At 38.4% G+C, this 21,502-nt stretch overlaps 7 protein-coding genes across 10 annotated transcripts; 3 read left to right on the top strand and 4 right to left on the bottom strand.

The window, feature by feature from the left end:
- Positions 1-117: 117 nt before the first annotated feature.
- Positions 118-3,472, bottom strand: LOC109155852 (mechanosensitive ion channel protein 1, mitochondrial-like). Of its 2 annotated transcripts, XR_002049945.1 has the most exons (8): positions 3,330-3,472; positions 2,376-3,248; positions 2,006-2,283; positions 1,751-1,851; positions 926-1,033; positions 598-819; positions 300-511; positions 118-161 (listed from the first exon to the last, which is right to left on the bottom strand). XR_002049945.1 is itself a non-coding variant. In XM_019303527.1 (7 exons), exons 2-7 carry the CDS (start codon positions 3,125-3,127, stop codon positions 416-418), a joined length of 1,557 nt encoding a protein of 518 aa, XP_019159072.1. In that variant the 5' UTR covers positions 3,128-3,248; positions 3,330-3,472; the 3' UTR covers positions 232-415. The 2 variants fall into 2 exon arrangements, 1 of the variants encoding a protein (XP_019159072.1); XM_019303527.1 differs by lacking the exon at positions 118-161 and having other exon boundaries at positions 232-511.
- A 383-nt stretch (positions 3,473-3,855) lies between these two features.
- LOC109155859 lies at positions 3,856-5,167 on the bottom strand. Its single transcript, XM_019303535.1, has 3 exons — positions 4,668-5,167; positions 4,419-4,573; positions 3,856-4,313 (listed from the first exon to the last, which is right to left on the bottom strand). Exons 1-3 carry the CDS (start codon positions 5,035-5,037, stop codon positions 4,113-4,115), a joined length of 726 nt encoding a protein of 241 aa, XP_019159080.1. The 5' UTR covers positions 5,038-5,167; the 3' UTR covers positions 3,856-4,112.
- A 17-nt stretch (positions 5,168-5,184) lies between these two features.
- Positions 5,185-8,632, bottom strand: LOC109155858 (sphingoid long-chain bases kinase 2, mitochondrial). Its single transcript, XM_019303534.1, has 12 exons — positions 8,400-8,632; positions 8,249-8,325; positions 7,372-7,425; positions 7,230-7,289; positions 7,013-7,090; positions 6,813-6,859; positions 6,664-6,704; positions 6,431-6,515; positions 6,223-6,337; positions 5,929-6,051; positions 5,745-5,845; positions 5,185-5,629 (listed from the first exon to the last, which is right to left on the bottom strand). Exons 1-12 carry the CDS (start codon positions 8,566-8,568, stop codon positions 5,500-5,502), a joined length of 1,080 nt encoding a protein of 359 aa, XP_019159079.1. The 5' UTR covers positions 8,569-8,632; the 3' UTR covers positions 5,185-5,499.
- Positions 8,633-8,947: 315 nt separating this feature from the next.
- Positions 8,948-13,200, bottom strand: LOC109156179 (protein REVEILLE 5-like). Of its 3 annotated transcripts, none has more exons than XM_019304048.1 (8): positions 12,790-13,194; positions 11,763-11,820; positions 10,629-10,752; positions 10,389-10,535; positions 10,146-10,277; positions 9,816-9,925; positions 9,498-9,557; positions 8,948-9,385 (listed from the first exon to the last, which is right to left on the bottom strand). In XM_019304048.1, the coding sequence occupies exons 1-8, from the start codon at positions 13,044-13,046 to the stop codon at positions 9,305-9,307; spliced, it is 969 nt and encodes a 322-aa protein (XP_019159593.1). In that variant the 5' UTR covers positions 13,047-13,194; the 3' UTR covers positions 8,948-9,304. The 3 variants fall into 3 exon arrangements, with proteins under 3 accessions (XP_019159593.1, XP_019159594.1, XP_019159596.1); XM_019304049.1 differs by having other exon boundaries at positions 10,389-10,514; XM_019304051.1 differs by lacking the exons at positions 8,948-9,385; positions 9,498-9,557 and adding an exon at positions 9,684-9,721 and having other exon boundaries at positions 9,752-9,925; positions 12,790-13,200.
- Positions 13,201-14,937: 1,737 nt separating this feature from the next.
- Positions 14,938-18,132, top strand: LOC109156106 (proline iminopeptidase). Its single transcript, XM_019303936.1, has 10 exons — positions 14,938-15,306; positions 15,632-15,768; positions 15,846-16,019; positions 16,220-16,456; positions 16,566-16,666; positions 16,751-16,823; positions 16,932-17,000; positions 17,102-17,209; positions 17,389-17,514; positions 17,772-18,132. The coding sequence occupies exons 1-10, from the start codon at positions 14,964-14,966 to the stop codon at positions 17,964-17,966; spliced, it is 1,563 nt and encodes a 520-aa protein (XP_019159481.1). The 5' UTR covers positions 14,938-14,963; the 3' UTR covers positions 17,967-18,132.
- Positions 18,133-18,251: 119 nt separating this feature from the next.
- Positions 18,252-19,348, top strand: LOC109156107. The gene has a single exon (XM_019303937.1). It carries the CDS (start codon positions 18,486-18,488, stop codon positions 19,164-19,166), a length of 681 nt encoding a protein of 226 aa, XP_019159482.1. The 5' UTR covers positions 18,252-18,485; the 3' UTR covers positions 19,167-19,348.
- A 1,141-nt stretch (positions 19,349-20,489) lies between these two features.
- LOC109156108 (RING-H2 finger protein ATL67-like) lies at positions 20,490-21,460 on the top strand. The gene has a single exon (XM_019303938.1). It carries the CDS (start codon positions 20,676-20,678, stop codon positions 21,318-21,320), a length of 645 nt encoding a protein of 214 aa, XP_019159483.1. The 5' UTR covers positions 20,490-20,675; the 3' UTR covers positions 21,321-21,460.
- Positions 21,461-21,502: the final 42 nt, after the last annotated feature.

Below are 21,502 nucleotides of genomic sequence, written 5' to 3'. Positions count from 1 at the left end.
ACCTCACCACAATAACTTCACATCACCACCACTCATTGCTTTACTACCTTAAATTAACTACATTTATCAATTGTCTCATTCCCTTGCCTGCTTTTCAACTGTTTTTTTCTTTATGTCTCTGTGGAGTGGAGAATATACTCACTTCCTCCAATGCCCATCACCTATCATTATAATTTCTTTAATCAAAAGTTAACTAAACATAGACACAACTTTAAAAATTATTATTAAAAAAAAAAAAAAAAAACTCAATGGATTGAAACAATTGGTAAACAAATCAACTCTTGTATGTGTGCACTAACCGGGAAGAGTGATGTGTGGCATATTCACATTCTTTTGCCTGTGCTGGGTATCAAAATGCATGTTGGTTTGCACATGAAAAGCCTAAATTCAAGATTCAGAAAATGTTTCTACATATTCAGTGCAGGTCAGCTAAAGTAGCTCCATGTTGCTTGATGATACGGGCGGCTTGCAGAAGAATGTCCTGCTCTGTCGAAAACATCTTGTCCTTGCTCTGGATTTATCAGTAGTAAAAACATTATAAGTATTCACGATGTGGTTATACTACACAGCAATTAGGATGAAAGTATGGAAACATACCATATGTTCTAGATTGCATCCCAGAGTTAGTTCTGCGTATGTTCTTTCTAGTTTAGACAAGAAACAATAGGGCACCTCCTTTTCCAAGAAAACATTTGGATATAATTTCAGCATATTCTTGATGTCTTCTGATATTTGTGGGATCTTCTCAAAGTCTTCAATGTGCAAAGGAACTTTCGTGACCAAGGCACGCCATTGAGCACGTGATTTGTTCACTATAACCTAACACTCACATATAACAAACTATATGAACTTGCCCAAATTCTGCATCTTCTTTTGCACCCTTTAGGAGTTAGATACAGCTTGGATGATAAGGAAAATTACCTACCTGGCTAGTAAACAAGGAATTTGGAACAATAACTGGGAACTTCTCTGCAGTCAACAAGGACGTAGTTGTCATCCCCATTTCTACAACTTGACCTTCCACAGATCCAGCCTGCACAGATAAATTATTATTTGCATACTTAAATAAAGTAAACCATAGATGAGCACAATATGGCAAAATAACAGAAAATAAGTTAACTCGTGATGAATTCATAAAACCAATCAATAACTTCTTCAATTTCGATCGTTATTTTATTTACGAACACTAAACTCTTTACTTAAAAGAAATTACTATTCACTCTATAAGCATTCCATCAAGTTGATCAATCCAACGGCAATACAGAACCAGTAAGTATAAATATCTTAGGTCTTTGGCATCCTTCCAAACTAGTATTCCATAACTAACCTCCCACCCCTATTTTTCCAGTGGGAATTTAATACATCAGAGAAACTTTATATACTATGGTTGTATGGACCTGGCTAATTTAGGTTGTATTGAAAATTAATAACATTTACTTTCTCATAAGAATTCAAAAAATTCCCATATACCAGTGAGGGTTGAGGGCTATATAAACCATATTGTGATATCCAATCATCAAACTTCAAAAGACACTAGCGTTTGGTGCAAGTTCACATTCAGTCACATTTACTATGAGATCACAAGAGGTGAAGAATAAATTAAAAAGATCATTACATGTTTTCTGAAAAATGCACCAAATAAGGAAAAAATGATTTTACTCTGACAAATTGTAATCTATAAGACAATTCAGTGCAAAGGTAAACATAAGAAGTTCAGAAATCAGCATTAAGCAGCAAACTTATAGCATACTCTTATCGTATCTCCAACAGTAAAAGGCCGGGAAATCTGTAAAGACAGTCCACTCAAAATATTCCCAATGACATCTCGGGCAGCAAAAGCAGTAGCTATCCCTGCATACCAAATATATGAAGAAAGAAAAAGTTAAAGATTCATGTAAAAAAAAACTAATGAGGCACATTATATCACAATGTTTTTAAGAAATGAAAGCTCCCCAAAAAGGATTTGGACAATGTTATTCGTCCAGGAAACTCATATGAAGCTCACCTCCTACTCCTCCCACAGTCAGAATTGATTGTACTGGTACCCCACATGCCTCAGCTAACCCCATTATTCCAATGGCAAAGAGACCAACAGATGATATTCTCTCCAGAGTGAACAACCTGTCTCGATCACCCAATTCAATGCTCTTTCCGGCCAAGGCTCTACTAATAACATTTGTTTTCCATCTCTGTAGAAACCAGACAGAAGAAAGAATAACAGCACATTTCCAAGCTGGTATAATGTACTGTGATGCAATGCTGGTTGGTGCCACCATAGCAGCACTGCATGAAAAAAAATTGCAGCTAACCACACATTAGCACAGAAGATAATGACTTAAACTAAAGAAAAGCATGTGGCATAGCATTCTACTAACATTTGGGTAAAAGCCATAAAGGTGATCAGATACCGAACCGGACTCTCCAAAGCACCCCAGATGCTTTCTTCATAAGGTACAGGCCTCCATAATGAGGTTTGAGACAACAAAGCAGCAGGCCCTTCCATTGAGATCTTATGAAACCTCCTCAAAAACCTCGGCATAACCACCCAAGCCAGTAAAGTACATAACAAAGTACCACTAACAGGAGCAATAACGTCTCTCAGATATGGATGAGCATCAATCATTTGCTGAACATAAGGTGTCATTTCACTAGAAGCCTCTTTCGCCTTTTCTCCTGTAGAAGTCACAGCATCCACCACACCTTGCCAAGCTTCCCTTGCCTTCAAAACCCACTCACCTCCATCAGACCCACCTGCACTCATACCAGACTCACTAACACCAGAAATGGCAGGATCTGAGCCTCCAGGAGTATTCCGTTTACCACCTACAGATGATGAATACAATCGAGGACTCCAGGCAGGGATACTCCCACCAAAAGACACACTTCTTAAACCCCAATTATCCAATGGCCTACTTAAATATGAGCTCCCAATGCTCTTCCTTTGACTAGCAGTGCTCAAACCTACCACCGAAAAACATCTGGCAGCATAATCTCGGGAGGAATGTAACTCACTAGCATGGTAACTACGGTTTAAACAGGCGAATGAAGATCTGACATCAATACCATTCGCGAAATTTAAAGAGGAGTTGAGTGATCTTGCCAATCTCGAAAACTTAACGGCAGCCATTACAATTGCGTGCGAAGCATATATATATACGCACACCCAATAGAATAATAACACTAAACCAACAAGCTCAATCAATTCAACACAGACAAGAATAACTTCGTCCAAGGAGTTTCAGCACAATCTGCAAAAAGGTTGCCAAAATAGAAAGCAAAGAATCAGATTAAAGGATTATGTACAAATAATAACAAGCGCACGAACGAACCTATTGAGAGCAGCAGATGAAGCTGAGCTAAACAGCATCGTGGTTATCGACTTCAGAAATTAAAGACCGAAATGAATAATATGCAGTGACTTCACAACAAAACTCCCGCAATTCAATTTTATTCTTTTTCCCCTTTGAAGTTTCACCTAATTCGAAGACTTGTAATTTTCTATATCTATAAACTTAATAAAGTTTTAGACAACTAATTTTTTTAAAAAAAAAATCTAGTAAATAGTAATGAATCGAGTTAAGTATGTCAAACCAATAGATTATAACCATATTTAAAAAAAAAAAAAAAAAAAAGTTTTTATTAAAAATTGATCATTATTTTTTATAAATAAATAAAAGTTAAGCCAATAATTTTGTACTCTAGTGGCATGAAGTGGTTCCAAATGAGAAATTATAGGTTTAAGCTACTTGTGAAAGTAGTTATAAACATATAGTACATTGCAACAGAGTCGGTACTACTAACAAAAATAAAGTTTTAAAAAATAAAGTTTAAAAATTTCTAAAACAAATTATATACGGAGTATAATATAGTGACTAGAAATCTAGAATAAGTTAATACGGAGTATAATGGCAGAGTGTCGTATTCTAAAACTGTACTACATTGATTACATATGAGTCCTCAAGTGTAGAAGCTTTGTTGAAGCTAGGACGGACAGAAGGAAGCATGTATGACAACCTACTACAGTACATTTCTCAATCCCAAATACATACAATCATTTGACTGTACAATGTTTCTTCAATCCAAAGTTGAAAAGGGAGGAGGGAGGGGTGTGTTTAAATAGATTTTGAGTTGGCACCAGGCCTTAGGATTTGCTTGAACAGAGCCATCTTTGGTACATTCCAGTGCTCTACATGCCTGCATACTTTCCCTGATTCTTCATTGAAGTAATATTCTGTGTAACCAGTAGCTGAAAGAATGGGCTTCCATGGGAATGTCAAAACACAGCTAAAGCGCCAGTGTCCAATCGCCTTCTCCTGTGCACCCCACATATCAACACCACCAAATCCTTACCCTTAGTTAAGTTGAAGAAGAAGAAGACAGCATTATATTGTCAAACTGGATTAGAAATTACAACTCACCTCAAAATCCTCCCACTTCATAAGTTTCATGTTTGATTTCTCCACAAGGTACCCAAAGTTGGTGCAGTTCCTCTTGAATCTGCGCAGCCCTTTGAAGGACCCTGCCGGGTCTGCAAATTCACACTCCTCTTCATATGCATCCACAGTCAGGTTCCCTGAACATTATATTGAGTTATTGACCACACAAGTGGTAAGTTATTAATAATAATAAAGCAAATTTCATGTGTTCCTTCAAGTTCAGAACAGGACCTGTAACAAAGTATGATCTCAAGAAGTCATCTTTGATGGTATCAACAACCAGGGAACGATCAACCACTCCAGACAACCCATCGGAGGAAAGCCCTGCAATTCCTTCGGGAGCTTTAGTTTCTGTGGTGGTCGGAGACCGCAGAAGGGAAGCAGCAATGCCCAGAAGCTCAGAGCCATACCAAGCCGCCTTCAGCAGCACATTATTTTCAGGCACAGAGTCTTGCTTCGTGGACGAATTATTTGTCGGGTTCTTTGCATCACATCGCACTGTGTATGCTCTACTCGGACAATAGCTTTGCCGGAAAATGACACGGTGGTGACCTGAATGGAGGTTCGCAGTGGTAGCAGCAAAAGATGGAAGAGTTGCCATGAGAGACAGAGAGAGGGCAGTCAGCACTCAGCAGTAGAAATATCTCTGTCCCACAACAAACAATAGCCACAAATTTAACACCACATAACGTACACACCTGTACAAGATGCTAAATAAAGGCCCATTAAGTTTTACTGCCACAAAAACAACTTTATTCATTCTTCGCATTTCAAGAAGCATACACAAAACTACAACCTTAAATGTCTTTTCTAAATGATACTACAATCTTTCTGTAACAACATCAAACATGCACGGGCATAATGCAATAATTACTTTTCCTAACCTATTGTCTATATCACTCTGAACTACAAAAGCTCTTGTTTACATTCCCGGTTAGTAATTTTCAAGGTGTTCAGGGCACTGCAACGACCTCAACTAAGATGGAGTCCAGAAACGAGCTGGTGATTCTCTGAAAATCAAGTGTGTTTCATCAAAAGGCACAAGTGTCGTCTCAGCCTGGTATTAGCATATCATTTCGATGACACCAGGTAATATGTGAAATTTCCTGGGTAGGAACCCCAAAAATTCACCATCAGACTGGACATAAACATTGCCTTTGTTGCCAAGCTCCTCGACTTCGATTGAACATGCACTGAAAGCAAGACCATATGGTGAAGAACTGAAGACTTCTATTGGATGGTTAAGCAAGTAATGATATGTAAAATAATGGGGAAAAGTTAGATATTATTTGCATAGCAGAAACATACCTTCTTGAAATTACATTTTTCACTGATAGGTGTGTTCCATTGTACAGCTTGTGAAGTTTGAAAATGAAATCATACCACTTAAAATCTTGAAGAATAACGACCTGCATAAAGGAAGCTGCAGTAAATAGCATACCCTACGTGGTGTTCAACACCATTATGGCTAAAAATAAAGGGCTGATCCCACCTCAAAGCTACCACTTGATGGGTTGCCGTTTGGTGTGATTTTCATTCCACCACCAAAGTACTTTGCATTCCCAATGCATAAAGCAGTTACTTGAGAATATACTTCCCACTCACCATCATCAACCTAGATTAAGAAGTGGACAAAGAAACCCACAAATTTTTTACTTGATAAGTAAAGATGAGTAGGATACTATGAAATGGAATTCTTCTTAGTAAAGAGTAATTAGAAATGTGCAGGGTATTATTTGCAAGGGAGGTGCAGAGGGGACTTGATAAGTGAGCAAAAATACCAAACCTTGATCCTAAGATCCTGGTTATGGTGTCCAAAAAAAGCTTGCAAAGCACCAATAACATAACATAAATTTCCAAATTTCTTGTATTTTGATGCATGATAACCTGCCTTTGCACTTCTGCAAAATTTTAACAAAAAGGCAAGACAGATTGTCAAATGGAAGCATACCAAATAAAAGCTTAGTTCTATAACTTCATACAATTATCCTTACAAATGAATATCAGCAACATTGATGAAGTAATGTGGTTCTCCAATGACTCCACTTATAACTCCAACATCAACCCTACATTTTATCCCTAAAGAGCACCACTATTAGACCCACCATAGGAGAAGGTAAGGGGAAGGGGGAAATTTTGCAGTTCCATAGTAGCACTAGAAACTATAAAGACCCAAATGGAAAATGAGTATCAGAAGAAATGAGCTGAATATGGGATTAGAAATCACCTTTAGCAATCCGTTCTATGGCATCATGAGGATCATTTTTCCTGATTAAACAAACATGTATAAAATCAGATATTTCAAATCAAAGACCTAAGCCTAAATTAAGCGTAAGGTCTGATTTAAATAGAAGAGTAGAAGTTGTTCCAACTGACCAGCCAAATGTTCTGGCAAAGTCTGATCCAGTTCCTAGAGGGATGAGCTGTAGAGAAGGAAAAATGAACATATTTCTCTCAATAAACCATACTAGTGTCATTGAGTACGGTAACCTACTAACTAAATTACACAGTAAGTAATAATGCTCCCCTAATAAAAAAATAGATATGTGTATTATATCATGTTCCTATTAACTCACACCCAGAGCAGTTGAATGGATAGACTTGGGATCATGATCGGAAACAGGTTCACCACCCAAAAAGAAGCCATTCACAACCTGCAATTGGTTAAATATAGATTAGCTTCAAACTATCTTTATTCCATCTTATTGTGGTCTGTGAATAAACTACTAGTGCATACAGCATACATGAATAAATTAGAAATTCTTCTAGACTCTAGGCATATATCAGAAGCACCTCGTGCAGAGTTCCATCACCACCAACTGCAATCACAGCATCAGCTCCCTGGTGTATAGCCTGGCAATGAAATTCTTATTGAAATTTCAACATCCTGCATAATAAGTTCTTAAGTTTAAGATGCAGGTATTAAGAAAGCTACCTCTCTTGTTATGTCAATGGCATGATAGGGACCTGAAGTCAAAGATTCGCATATCTGGTAACAAGATAGAGGCAAAGTTCAATCGAAGTGTAAAGAACGAACAAAGGTAAGGGTAACCACAATAGAGTAAAAGAAACTTATGAAATTACACTTGGACATACTCCACAATGATGATATGGTCCTACTCTATTTGGTGCAGCTATTTATATTAACTAACACCAGAGTAACTCAATCCAAAACAACCTTAACCTTTCCTATGATCATTACTAAAGGAGCAACAGAAATTCTCCACAATTGCACTGTCAAAGATGGCATAACAAATTCAAATTTGATTTTTTTTAAAATCCATTACACTGTTTTGAGCTTAAAGTTCATCACTTTTTTTTGAGGAGTGAGAAATCTTGTGGTGATCTTTAATTAATTCAAGAAGGGTAGAACCCACTCTACCTTCAGTCTTTAAAGTTTGGCTCTTGATGTTTGTGTCTAATACTTTTGGCTGTTAAGAAGTTATTTCTTGAAACAGTCATTGCCATCATCATCAAGATTGGTTTTTTTTTTTCCAAACCATCATTGCTTCAAAAGTCAAAACTTAAACAGAAAGCATACTCTTTTGCTCTTATCATACGTATTCCCTATGCTAAGATTAAGCAAGATGATAATTTGCGGTCTCAAACAGCTCTAGGAAAACAAGAATCCGCAAGAAAAATTAGTGTGCTTCTAAAGACTATGTATGCCACAGCTTCGTAGAACTGAGTTAATCATCTTCGTCAAGTCACGTCACTAGCTGAGCTAGATTATATACAAACATGCAAGCAAATGATATCAGCAGAAGACTATGAAATCAGTTAACAAGGAAAAAAAATCGTAGAAAACTCACGTTATAATCACTACAGAGTCTAGACCTGAGGTAAGGTAGCAGCTTCTTCCATTGCTCACCGGTCTTTCCGTTAGCTCCTGTTGAAATATCAATAACAGAATAAGACCTAAATTAGAATGAAAGAAAACGAGCAGGGGGAATAAAAAAAGACCTCGTGGATTGACGACGAAGACGAGATCGCGGCGGGGAGGGGAGTTAGCGCCGCGAAGAAAGGTACGGCCGGAAGTTAGATCTTGAGGAGCCACTGGTTGCTCCGCTCTGATAATCGGAGGTTTCGCCATCATCGCCACAGCAATCCCGTGATGAAGCACCATTACCATTAACCACGCAATGCACAGTTTTTTATACGCCCATAAGATTTAGAAAATTCTTACCTTTTTTTTAAGAAGAAGATAATTCTTACTGGAGTACTATTTATTTTGTTCTTATCTATATTCTACTATACTACAAATTTATGATTGATTTTAAAATTACGGAAAAAAGAAATCATAAACGAAGTAGTTCGCTCCATTGTTACTTTTTTTTTGAAGGGTAAATATAAATAATTTTATTGGTAAAGCATGGTTATATTTTTAAAAATATATATATATAATTTTGTTGCGTTTATATCTATCTATATCTATACAACCGATTAAATAATGTGAAAGGTATACGTTGACAATCTTTACACATTTTAGCTACTTTCAACTAACATTTTGGTTCAACTAAAATGTAGTATAACCTCGTACATAATATAAAGCCGGAAATACGAAATATTTTTTATTTAAAGATAGGATAGGTGCAATTTATACACCCCAACAAAACTCTATACGGCACCATTTTCTATACTACACTATTTTCAACTACAGTATGAAAACCCTGACACCATAACTCATCACATTCACAGACAAACATGGATTGGGTTCTATAAACCTCCAGAGAGTATATAGCAGCATTATATGCACAGCAACTAGTTGACAATCTGTAGCCAGCAGCATTCACACAAGGTTGGCAAGAAGGTGTGTTTGTGTGTGTATCTATTTGCAATCCCACTATTGATTGTCCTTGTAGACGAGGTCATGTTCCCGAGGTTCTTGAGAGGAGCGCACCCGCCTTGTCCTCCTCGGAAACCGCACCATAGGACGACAGCAGTCTTCTCTGCACCGACATTAGCAGCAGATGACAAGAACAATTTCAGAAACACATTATTATTTATCGACTAGGATTTCTTTTGAATTTTAGAGTGAATAGGATGGAAGTTTTTACTTACAAAACCTTCAAATTCAGGGCTTACTAAATTGGCGGAGAGATTCTTCATCAGGATCAGCGCCTGTGAAGCAAGAAATGGAGCACATTAGTCGGACCGCTTATCAGTAATCGTCACACAATACAAGACAAGCACACAACTCACATCAAGTCCCCAGCCTCACCACTTATGATCATGCTTTTTGAGTAACTTCTATGTATTGAACTAGTGCAACTTCAATTGAAATATTGAACAAATGCATCATCTCAAGCAATAACTAACACCCAGTTTCTTGATACAAAAAAATAGCAACGGAGTTTTACAGTCCTGAATTTGGCATACCGTCTCAACATTTATGGGGTCCATCTGGTTTAGTCTCTGCAAGTGATCACTCGAGTTTGGATCAAAGATGCTGCCAATAAATTCGTACACTCGAGCGAAATCAGGAACAGCTGCATCATCCAATTAGAAATAAGCTGTTTAAGAACTCACCTCGCTGTATGTATAATTGTGCATTAAAGAAGTGAACACAGGCACACAGCAAGTCAGCAACAATAAACCAAATTCTATGTCTACATTATAGTATTATACAAAACATGCTAAAAGGGAAAATTATGGAGGGGAGAAAATAGATTGGAGCATTTATGTTACATTGCAACAGTATAGACTGACCTCTGATTTGCTTGTTTTGTTTATTTTTTCCATTTTCACTGGTTTCATTATTTGGGCGACTCCCATTAATGCTTTCATTACTGCTGCTGTTGCAATTTTGAGTCACAGTAGTACTCGTGAACCGTGCATCATCTAAAGAGGATGCAGAAATAATAAGTTCCATTGTGATAAAGCGCAATTGTCCCTTCAAAAAACTTACACTTCTGTTAACCCAACAGAATAAATAATCACATCCTACATTACCTTTTGTCACATGCGACACACTAAAAGTGGGGACATTATTGCAACTCCATGGAGATAAAACTCTGCTTCCAATTGCATTTGCAGGCACAGATAAGGAATCGGGACTGGTTACAAATCCAGGTTCAACTGATGAAGGTTGAAGCAGCCCTGTGAGTTGGGAAAGATGTATTGAAAGACTGTAAGAAACACTTCCCTAGCATGCATGAAAGGAAAAAATAAAATAAGTTAACAGGTGCCCACCATTCTTCGGGGCTTTTTGTGGGTATGGATGAGCTGCTTTCCTCTTCGGTCTTGGGGGAGGTACATGTTCATTTGCCCCACTTTTCTGGACCTTCAAAAAGTACTTCTGTGCATGACTGCGTATCTGCAAATATTACAAACATGTGGGTCAGCCTTGCATTCGTACTACAAAGATCATACATACATTTGTATAATGGAGACATGCAGTGATCAAACTGCTGTGCATAATTTTGGCATAGAAACCAAAAGGTACATGCAACAATTTTAAATTACTAGGTAATGATTAGGTTAGTGTTGTAAAAATCAGCCTAGATGGCCACCTAGGCGCTAGGCTGCTAGGCACCCCTAGGCTGATGGGATTTCACTCCTAGGCACTATCTAGGCGGCCGGCCAACTAGTCAGCCAACTCAGCCAATTGGCCGAGTTACTTATTTTTTTCAATTTGGTTTATTTCACTCGAAACAACATCGTCGTTTGGTTAATAAAAACCAAATTCAAAAAATCCCAATATGCTAAAACCCCCAAAAAAGGGAGAAAAAAAAAATTGCAAAAAATCGCGCACAGCAAGCCTCGCCGTCCCCTCTCCCTCGCCTTCCAAGTTCCATCGCCTCGCGCACAGCCTCACTGTAGTACAGCCACCCCACACTCCACAGCATCGTCGGCTCATTGCACAGCCACCCAGTCGCACAGCATCGCTGTCGTCAACTTGTCGCACAGCCAGCCTCGCACTCACAGCAGTGCAGCACAGCTCCACAGCCAAGCTCCTCCTCCGTGGCTGTCGTCGTCGCACAGCCATACCCCTTCAGGATTGCTTGAAAAGGTGTTTGTTATTTGTAGAAAGTGTTTTTAGCACTCAACGAATGTTTTAGCAAATGTACACTGCCTGTTATTTATACACTACCTGCCTGTTTTTTTTTTTAAATTGTTTCCCGCCTAGGCGGCGCCAATTGGACGCCCGACTAAACCCTAGTGCCTTCTTGGGCTAGTGCAGCCCAATCTACAAAACATTAACCCCATATAACTTTAGGTGGCTTCCCCACCCCATGAAGAAAAGATTCTTCAAATATACTTGGACAAGTACTTCTTAAACATGAAGGTGGATCAAATAGGTACTAAATGTGGAAGATTATATACCTGGATAACTGTCTTTGACCCAACAAAAGCTTCAATCTTTTTCCAATCCCGGTCAAACCTGAAAAATGCAGAGAGAAATGAGAAAATCTGGGTGAGTGCAATCTCCCTGACACAGAACTTTGAAATCAAATTATACACAGTAAAAAAAAACAAATTGAGCATATCCATAGTCTCAAATCTTGAACAAACCAAATCAAATCAAGTTTCTTAAGTGGGTAGGCTAGTGTAGTCAACATTTTAGTTAATTCCAGAAAACTCAGCCAATTCCATTGCCTCACATCTCTGATGGGTACACCCGAGGTCTTACCTTCGGGCTTCAGGTGTCAAAACCACCTCAGATGTGCCTCCTTAGTTTAATCCACTATAACTCCACACCCATTTTTCCCAAATAACTTCAAATTTTACCATCTACTACAACCCTTTTTAAGACTCACCACTGTAAACCAAGATTGCAAGCATTGCAACAAGCTGATAGGGTTTACTTTTTAAGGTTAAGAGAAACCTTTGCATCTTAGGCACCTCCTGATGCATTTTTCAAATAATGACCTTCCTTTCAATTTGTAATATGACCATCAAGAACACCACCACTTTGGAATAACCCATAAACAAGTTTATGAGCTACAATGGCCAGTCGGCAAATTTAAGATACTCATACTGCTTACACTACAAAATGCACCTCATTTAGTTAAAACTTAAGCATATAACTTCATATTGTTCTCCTTATAATAAGGATACATTCCCCATAGCAAAACAAAGAAACAAAAGAAATCCATTACATCCACTTGAGCTTGGTCTAGAGTTGATAACATCCAATTTAAGGTTTCCTAATCCCATACAATCACTGCAAAGAGAACAACAAAACTGAAAGAAAAATACCAAAAAGTTTGATTAACATGGAGGTTAAATTTCTTCAATTCAATTTCCTTGATTACTGATGTGACCGCAAACAATTGGAGTTTATGTCCGTCTCAGCACACATAGAATATTATGTATATGTATAGACAGACAGAGAGATAAGGAAACTAACAGCTGAAGGGCTTCGAGAAACTTGTCGTGCTCCTGCTCAGTCCAGCTCTCTCTAGACTTGCTGATGGTATAGGGCTTCCGGACCTTCTTATTCTGGTCATCCGGAGCAAAGCCTCCTCCTTGGAAATTCGGATCCCCAGAGGCCGTATGATTCACTGTCGTCGCCGGCGACGGCGAATACATCCCGGGAAGACCCGTTCTCGTATAGTAGCAATACGACTCTTGACCTGGTGGCGGATTCGGGTACACGGACACCATATATGATCGCCGGGTAACAACAAACTTTCAACTTTTCAGCTTTTTGTGTTGTGTTTAATCTGATCGATGTTGGTGTGTGTGTGCGTTGAGAGTTTGGGCGACAGAAGAAAGGTGAAATGAAGAGGTTACGTCTTTTTTCGTTTATATATCGAGAGAGAGAAGAGTGATGATGTACGCCGACTTTGTATTGAAGATGGAGGAAAGAATCCTAGCCGTACACGTTTCGAGAGGTTAGTGATGGAGATGAGAATTTCACCTTCATTTCAGAACAATTTATAATTTAGAATGTCCCTACTCTACAGAAACCAATCCAAGAAATATCATAAAATGGTCAACATCTCGAATAATGTTACCTAGGACCGTCGATACATCGTGTAGTACTATAATTTTATATTTTGGTGCAATGTATTTCTAGACTTTGGTAGTTCATGTCATGTATTTCATTTCCAACTTGCTAAAGTTTAAAATTGATTATAATAGATAAGAATATTCATTTGTTATTACTGAGCGTATCCGATCTTATTCTATATTGTCATCAATTTTTTTGGTAGATGTTTCACTAGCTCACCTAATTATTTTCAAGACCGGTGTGCACACCTAGTACGTGACAACCATTCATGTGCCACCTCCACTTCGTCTTGTTACCTCGATCAAAGTGCGTCACGCAAGTGGCACAACCAACGTGTTCTTCCATTATTCACGTGTCACGTGTCCTCCAACGAGTAAAGCACGATATGTGTCATAGGTAACGTATATAAAAGCATTTTATTACATAGCGAGAAATACATTTTAAAGAGGTAGGAATGTAGGAGATAGAAGCTTTTGTGGTTAGACTTCTCTTGTCATCTATTTCACTACCTCCCGACCCCCTTTCTTAGTAGTAGTAGTAATGAACAATTAATTTTATCAAATATATTTAAAAATCGATATTGCAATCCGTTGGTCAAATCCGCTAATACAATTATATAACCACTAACCGTTTATTTGCAAACAAGGCCAATATCTAACTCTTTTGGTAGATGTGACACTGTCCTCACATGATTACCTTCAAGACCAGTGTGCACATCTAGTGACAACCATCTATATGTGTCGCCCCACACCCGTATTGTTACCTTGGTCCGAGTGCACGCAATTGGCATAACCAACTTGTTCTTCCATTACGCACATATCATGTGTTCTCCAACAAGTAAAGCACATCATGTGTCATCGGGAACGCATACAAAAACATTTAGGCCCTGTTTGGTAAATGGTTGTTAGCTGATTGGGTTAATTAGCTATTATTATTTTACATATCATATTTATTATTTATTGGTCAAACAAATTTTTTCTTATTTATTTATTTATTTTCTTTAGTATTTGTATTTTTTTTTTTTGTGTTTACTTTCAATGTGATTTTGAAATATATAAATTTTATATATTAATAATATACTCCTGTTTAATGCTCTTGCTGGTCTTCCCTTTGACTCTGCGTTCGGTTTGATTGTAGGTGATTTAAAAGAATTGACATCATCTTTGTTTGATGTTAATTTTAATTTTGTCAAGCGATCTGCGAATCGTGCAGCCCACATTGTTGCTAGGGAGATCGTTTCTGAGTCAAGTTACGGGGAGTGGTTAGATGTTCCCCTCCCTTTTCTGGTTCGTTGTCTTGCTGATGATTTAATGAATTAAGCTTTTATTTAAATATATATATATATATATATATATATATATATATATACTTAATATTATAAAAAATAAATTAAAAATAACACTATTCAAACATCATTAACTTAACCAAACATATATAAATATGTGTACAATTTTGCTTTTGCTTTTTCTTGTTTTTGTCTTTTTCGAAGATTGGCTTTGTTTGATTTTTCGTATTGTGCTACATGTTGGCATCTCATCTCATCATCTATCAAATACATAGAATCAAAGATGCGGGCGTTGATAAAGCCACTCCTTCACTTCCGCTGCTCTAATTATTCTATCGCTTTCGCCACTTCTCTCACTCCCATTAGTTTACTCTCTCCCTCAACTATCCGATTTCTCCAAGGCTACTGTTACTCCTCCCCTGCGGCACTTCGCAAAGTAACCGCCATGAGCCGCGACAACTCCTCCGCAGCCACCGGTGACTATTCCCCGGACCACGTCGTCGGTGATTGGTTCTCCGTGCCCGAACTCAGGCTTCGAGATCACAGATTCACCGTCCCTCTCGACCATTCCCTAGATCCCCGTACTTCCGCTACCATCTCCATCTTCGCCCGCGAGGTCGTCACTGGTACACTCTAAGTCTTCTCACTGTTAGTTTGCTATTAGTTACTGCATCCATAGAAATGTTATGACCATCTAAGTACGTATATTGAGGTTTGGCCTTTATTTTTTTAAATTGAAAACATTTTGATTACTCAAATGATTAGATTCCACTATTCAGTAGTTGCCTTCGCATCAAAATTCTCAGCTAAACCAATTGTTAATGTTGCGATAGAAGTACTCTAAATGGCATTCTGAATGATCAATTCCTTTAATTTTCAGCTTTTATTTATTTTGGATGAGCTTTGTGAATGATTTTGTTTTCCCTCTTCATCTGGTCAACTATACCACAGCTGGAAAGGAAGAGCTTCCTCTACCATATCTGGTTTACTTGCAAGGTGGACCAGGATTTGAATGCTCAAGACCAACTGAAGCTAGTGGATGGATAAGCAAAGCTTGTGAAGAATATCGTGTGATTTTAATGGATCAGGCACGCCCCATCCATCCTTCTGTTTTGAGTATAAAAATTGAAACATTTCTACAGCTAATAATGTGCTTACACTGCAGCGAGGAACAGGCCTATCAACACCCTTGACAACATCATCTATGTCACAAGTGAAATCTGCTGAGGATTTGGCTGATTACTTGAAGCATTTTCGAGCTGACAGCATAGTCTATGATGCTGAATTTATTCGCAAGCGTCTTGTTCCTGATGCTGGACCTTGGACAGTTTTAGGACAGGTATCATCCGTAATGACCTTCAGAAATTGTTTTTGCTTATTTGTTACTTGTGAGTTGTCACTAGCCATAGTTAATTAGACAGTGAATATATGTTACGGTGATAGCTCATTCATTTTGTGTATAAAAATTTGGTTGTAACGTGAGTTGTTCTTTTAGTGTTGTGTTGTATATCGATGATAATCAGTCTACTTTTTGCTCAGAGCTTTGGGGGATTTTGTGCAGTCACTTATTTGAGTTTTGCCCCGCAAGGATTGAAACAAGTTCTAATAACTGGTGGACTCCCTCCAATTCAAAGTGGATGCACTGCTGACAGTGTATACAAAGCTTGCTTTGAGCAAATTGTTCTTCAGAATGAAAAATATTATAAGAGGTTTCCTCAGGATATTAAAATTGTTCAAGATGTTGTACATTACTTGGCAGAGTCTGAAGGAGGAGGGGTGAGGAAACTGTAAAATGTGGTTTATGTATGTGATAATTTGGTTAATTTCTCAACATATTTAGTATGCTTTTCTTAATTCTCCCTATTTTCGCATCTGTGTGGCATAGGTGCGTCTTCCATCAGGTGGCATCCTAACACCCAGAGGACTACAACTTCTTGGTCTCTCAGGTTTAGGATCTAGTACTGGTTTTGAACGCTTGCACTACATGTAAGTTATCATTCTTCGCCATTTTCTTTTGGAAACTCAAAGGTACACAATATAATTTCTCTTTTTTGATACAATAACCAATAGGTTTGAGCGTGTCTGGGATCCTGTAATAGTCCCAGGGACAAAAAGGAGAATCAGCTACTACTTCTTGAGTGCTGTAAGAGACTACACTCACTCTGTCACACATGGTGTTTTGTTTCTGTTAGGTTGTTTTTTATTTTTGTTTTCCAGCAGATTTAAGTTATGCAATTTTCCAAAATTGCAGTACGAAAGATGGCTGCCATTTGATACAAATCCTTTATATGCAATTTTGCATGAGTCTTTATATTGTCAGGTAACATTCACGGTACTGTTGAAATCTATACACATGATGTGGAAAAGATAATCTACAATGTGTTCTTGGTGTCTAATTTGTTAATTATATTTAAATTGAAGGGTGCCGCTTCAGAGTGGTCTGCTCACAATATTAGAGCTGAAAATGAGAGCAAATTTGATGCAATTAAGGCTGCTAAAGAGGGACGGCCTGTGCATTTCACTGGAGAGGTAAGAATGAACATCACATTGTTCTTGAAAAAAACAAAAAAAGGAAACCTGAAGAGATGAACAGGGTTGTATAATACTCTTAAGCTCACTTTTACAACTCTTATATCCAATTGATGCAATGCCTAAACAAACAAACTGTTATAGTGTATGACATTCATTGTTCTTGCTCATACCTGCAGATGGTATTTCCATGGTTATTTGACGAAATCCATGCCTTGAGGCCTTTTAAAGAAGCAGCAGAATTATTGGCGAAGAAGAAAGATTGGGCTCAACTCTATGACATTGCTACATTGAACAATAACAAGGTATTTCATTTGCTGTTGACATGCTTAAGATTTGACTCCAGACACTTATATTTTTGGCTGTTTAACACTGTCTATGAGCAACCCTCACAATTAGCCTTCCACAGACCAAAGTAGAATGCCAACGATGTAATAAGATCCATTGAAATTTCTCTGAGTAACCCTCACAAGTAGCCTTTCACCAGTCAAGATAATGTGAAATTTCATCTTCAACGATGTTGTATGCTGATATTTTAGAACACGTCTTCTATAAATGACAGGTACCAGTTGCTGCAACTGTTTATTATGAAGACTTGTATGTGAACTTTAAGTTGTCTATGGAGACAGCTTCTCAGATAGCGGGGATTAGGCTGTGGGTGACAAACGAATACATGCACTCTGGTCTGAGAGATGGCGGAGGTCAAGTTTTGGATCGCTTGCTGGGTTTGCTAAATGGAAAGAAACCGTTGTTTTGACCTGAGCGTCCGCTTTCCTGTCGGGTATGTGACCACTCAGATCTCTTTTCACTAATTACTTCCTACAGACAGAAGCTTACTGAAATGTTTCGTCTCTTATAGCCAGGACTCTCTTTTGGGTTTTGTTTCTTTTAATAATAATATATAAGTTGAGGTTCTTTGTCTACTGCAAACTATATTTAAGTGTCTAATAACTGTTCATTTAGCATAACCTTAAACATGTTTTATCTTAAGTAAAATCATACGAATTAGGTAAATGTACTTACCAGCGCAGCAGCAGGTAGATTATGGGATGGGTTGTCCTATTTTAATAGTGTTAGTTGTTTGTTAGTTAACCAATAATGATCTTCGAAAAGCACACATAAATATAATATGTGATGGTGATGATGAAATAGAGTTGACATTATCATAGAGAGTCAATTATTTTGATCATTACATATATATATACGGAGTAGCATAAACTGAATTCATCCATCTCCCACTAAACCTTCCAAAAACTAGTACGCAAACGCGGAAAGCATGCCTTCCGGATTAATGGAGAGAGATCAGATATGGCCGTTAGCTTCGGGGTCTGACCGTCCAAGCAGCGACGACGAAGAATCGCAGCGTTCAAACACAAAGGAGATCCATCGGAAACGGCTCACAAGAAAGTGCTGCGGTTGCGCCGCCGCTCTACTCCTCGTCGCGGCCGCTTTAATCGTCACCCTCATCTTCACGGTTTTCAAAGTAAAGAACCCCGTTATCACGCTCAACGGCGTGAACATTGAAAAGTTGGAGTTCCTCAACGGCACGTCAATGCCTAAGCCCGGTTCCAACATGACACTAACGGCCGACATTTCCGTTAAGAATCCGAACTACGCATCGATGGAATACGGCAACACGAGCAGCAGCCTGTTGTACCACGGGACGGTGGTTGGCGAGGCGAGGGGTCCGCCGGGGACCACGAGAGCGCGGCGAACGGCGCGGATGAACATTACTGTGGATATCATGACGGACCGGATCGTGTCTCAGCCAAGCTTAAGTGGGGATATGAGTAAGGGAATGCTCACCATAAATAGCTACACCAGAGTGGAAGGGAAAGTGAAGTTTTTGAAAGTGATAGAGAAGCATTTGGTGGTGAAGATGAATTGCAGCGTGAGTTTGAATGTGAGTAGCAGACAAATTCAGCATCAGGAATGCGAGCGCCGAGTCCAGCTCTAGATTCACCCTCCATATCTTTTATTTCATCTACTATTTGTTAGTTTTTTTTTTTTTTTTTTTTTTTTTTTTTAATAATAAAAAAATCTATTATATAGGCTAAAAATTCATCTATAATTGCATTATTTTTTCTAGAAGAATACATTTAAGTTTGGACAACTTCAGTTAGGATGTGAGATACGAGATGTTATAAAACACAAGATTATAAAGTTATTTATACTTTATCCAAATTACTTAATACCTTGCAAGTAAAATGAACTAACATGGTGCTAGATGAAGCAAGAATGCATTCAAACAATTACGGTGACCTATCACCTATGTTTGTAGTATTGAGGCTTGGGTTAGGGAGTTACCTGGTATATTTTTAGACTTGGACTTGAAGCCAATCATTCAAAAAATTATATTCAAAGATTAAAAAATGGAGCAATTGAATTTTCTTGAACCCCACCAGCAACAACATATAATATAATGAGATGGAGGCAAGTAGTATAGTAGATGAGCGGACTGAAGTCAGCTGAGGTTGATCAACTAAATTGGATTATTGGATTATTTTAATTATAATTAGTGGATTCTATATTATTTTCATATTTTGAACAGGCAAATTAATCAATAATTAAGTCCAGATGACCTAGATGTGAGTTGTACCAATTACCAACCTTTTATTATAATAATAATAAATATTATTATTATTTTGATTTTGATAATTAAAAAAATAAGATTATGAAGTAGAGTAGTTTTGTAGAGTGTGTGTGATCCAAAGTTGGAACACGGAGTGCAGTGTAGAGACAAGCTAGGTTGTAGAAAAGTGAAGCAGCGGACAAAATGGTTGGGATGCAGCTTTGGTTTGACAATTAAGAATAGTACAAACAACTCAACATTGCTTTTCTTTCTTTCTTTATTTATTTCTTTTTGTCTGTTTAGCGTAACATTCTCCTTCCCCTGTTCCCACTTCACATCCATCCTCAACACCATTTCATGCATATTCAAACTCTCTTTTTTCTTTTTTCTTACTATTTATACATAAATAATAATAATGAACATAATCCCTCTCTCAACAAATTGCTTAATTACCGACAAAATCTAAAATCTTTATGATATTATACTCCGTAATATTTATTGAATTGAACGTTGACTTCAGATGTATGTATAATGTTATGCATTGAATCAACTTTTTTAAAGATCGATATCACATTTTAGATGAAATTTATGATTAGAATTAGACATTGATGTGGTCAATATTATTAATTAAGATGATAATAGGAGATTAGTTGTAAGAAAATAATAGGAGATTAGTTCTTGTATTATGTGGAGTGATGAGAGATAGAAGAGAAGATGCATTGATGTTAGGCATTAAATGAGGTTCTCTGCTTTCCCAATAGTATTAAATGCAGCAACTACACACCCCACCCACCTCTCTTTCTTCTCCCTTCTTCACCCTTCATCTCCCTTTCTCCTCTAATCAAATGGACCATTTCACCCTTCCATCATCATCATCATCTTCTTCCACTTCCAATGACAATCCCCTCTTTATACGCCGCCGCTCCTCCTCCTCCTCCTCCGTTAACAACCGTCAAGCCTAATTCTGCCCCCACTAACTTCACCACCATCGGTCTTGGCTACGCCATCGCTATCGCCTTTGGCTTCCTCGTCCTCTTCTCCACCGTCCTTCTCGCTTCCTACATCTGCTGCCGCTCCATCGCCGCCCGCCGTCGTCGCCGCCGCCTCGATGCGGAAGCTGGGTACCGTAATTCTCACCCGGACGACAACGGGGTGTACCTTCCGCGTATAATCTTCGTGGCGGAAGACGACGAGGAAAACGACGGCGTTTCTGGGCAAAACGTGGCCCTTGGGCTGGACCAGGCGGTGATCAACTCCTACCCGAAGCTGGTGTACTCCAAGAGGAGCGGGAATCCGGGTGGGACCACCGGAAATGACACGTTGTGCTCCATATGTCTGTGCGAGTACAAGGATTCGGAGATGCTGAGGATGCTGCCGGATTGTAAACATTACTTTCACGTGACCTGCGTGGACGCGTGGCTGAAGCTGAACGCGTCGTGCCCCGTGTGCCGGAACTCTCCCTTGCCGACGCCGCTGTCCACGCCGTTGTCGGAGGTGGTCCCGCTTTCACACTACTCCGATGGACGGCGAAGGCAATGATTATGGATTGATTTTTGGTTAGTGTAGGAGGTTGAATTATTTTTGTTTTTTGAATTCACTGTGGAAATTCTTGTTATTTAGTGGTGTTAATTAAGGAGGAGATTGATTGATTGATTAAATCCAATATGTTGATTGAAGAATACACAATATAATGTACCAAATTCATAGCAGTAGCATAGGGA

This window comes from Ipomoea nil, unplaced genomic scaffold (genome assembly GCF_001879475.1).
Source record: "Ipomoea nil cultivar Tokyo-kokei standard unplaced genomic scaffold, Asagao_1.1 scaffold2704, whole genome shotgun sequence".
NCBI lineage: Eukaryota > Viridiplantae > Streptophyta > Magnoliopsida > Solanales > Convolvulaceae > Ipomoea > Ipomoea nil.
The sequence above is the reverse complement of the archived record's forward strand: the minus strand, read 5'-3'. Positions and strand labels throughout refer to the sequence as shown.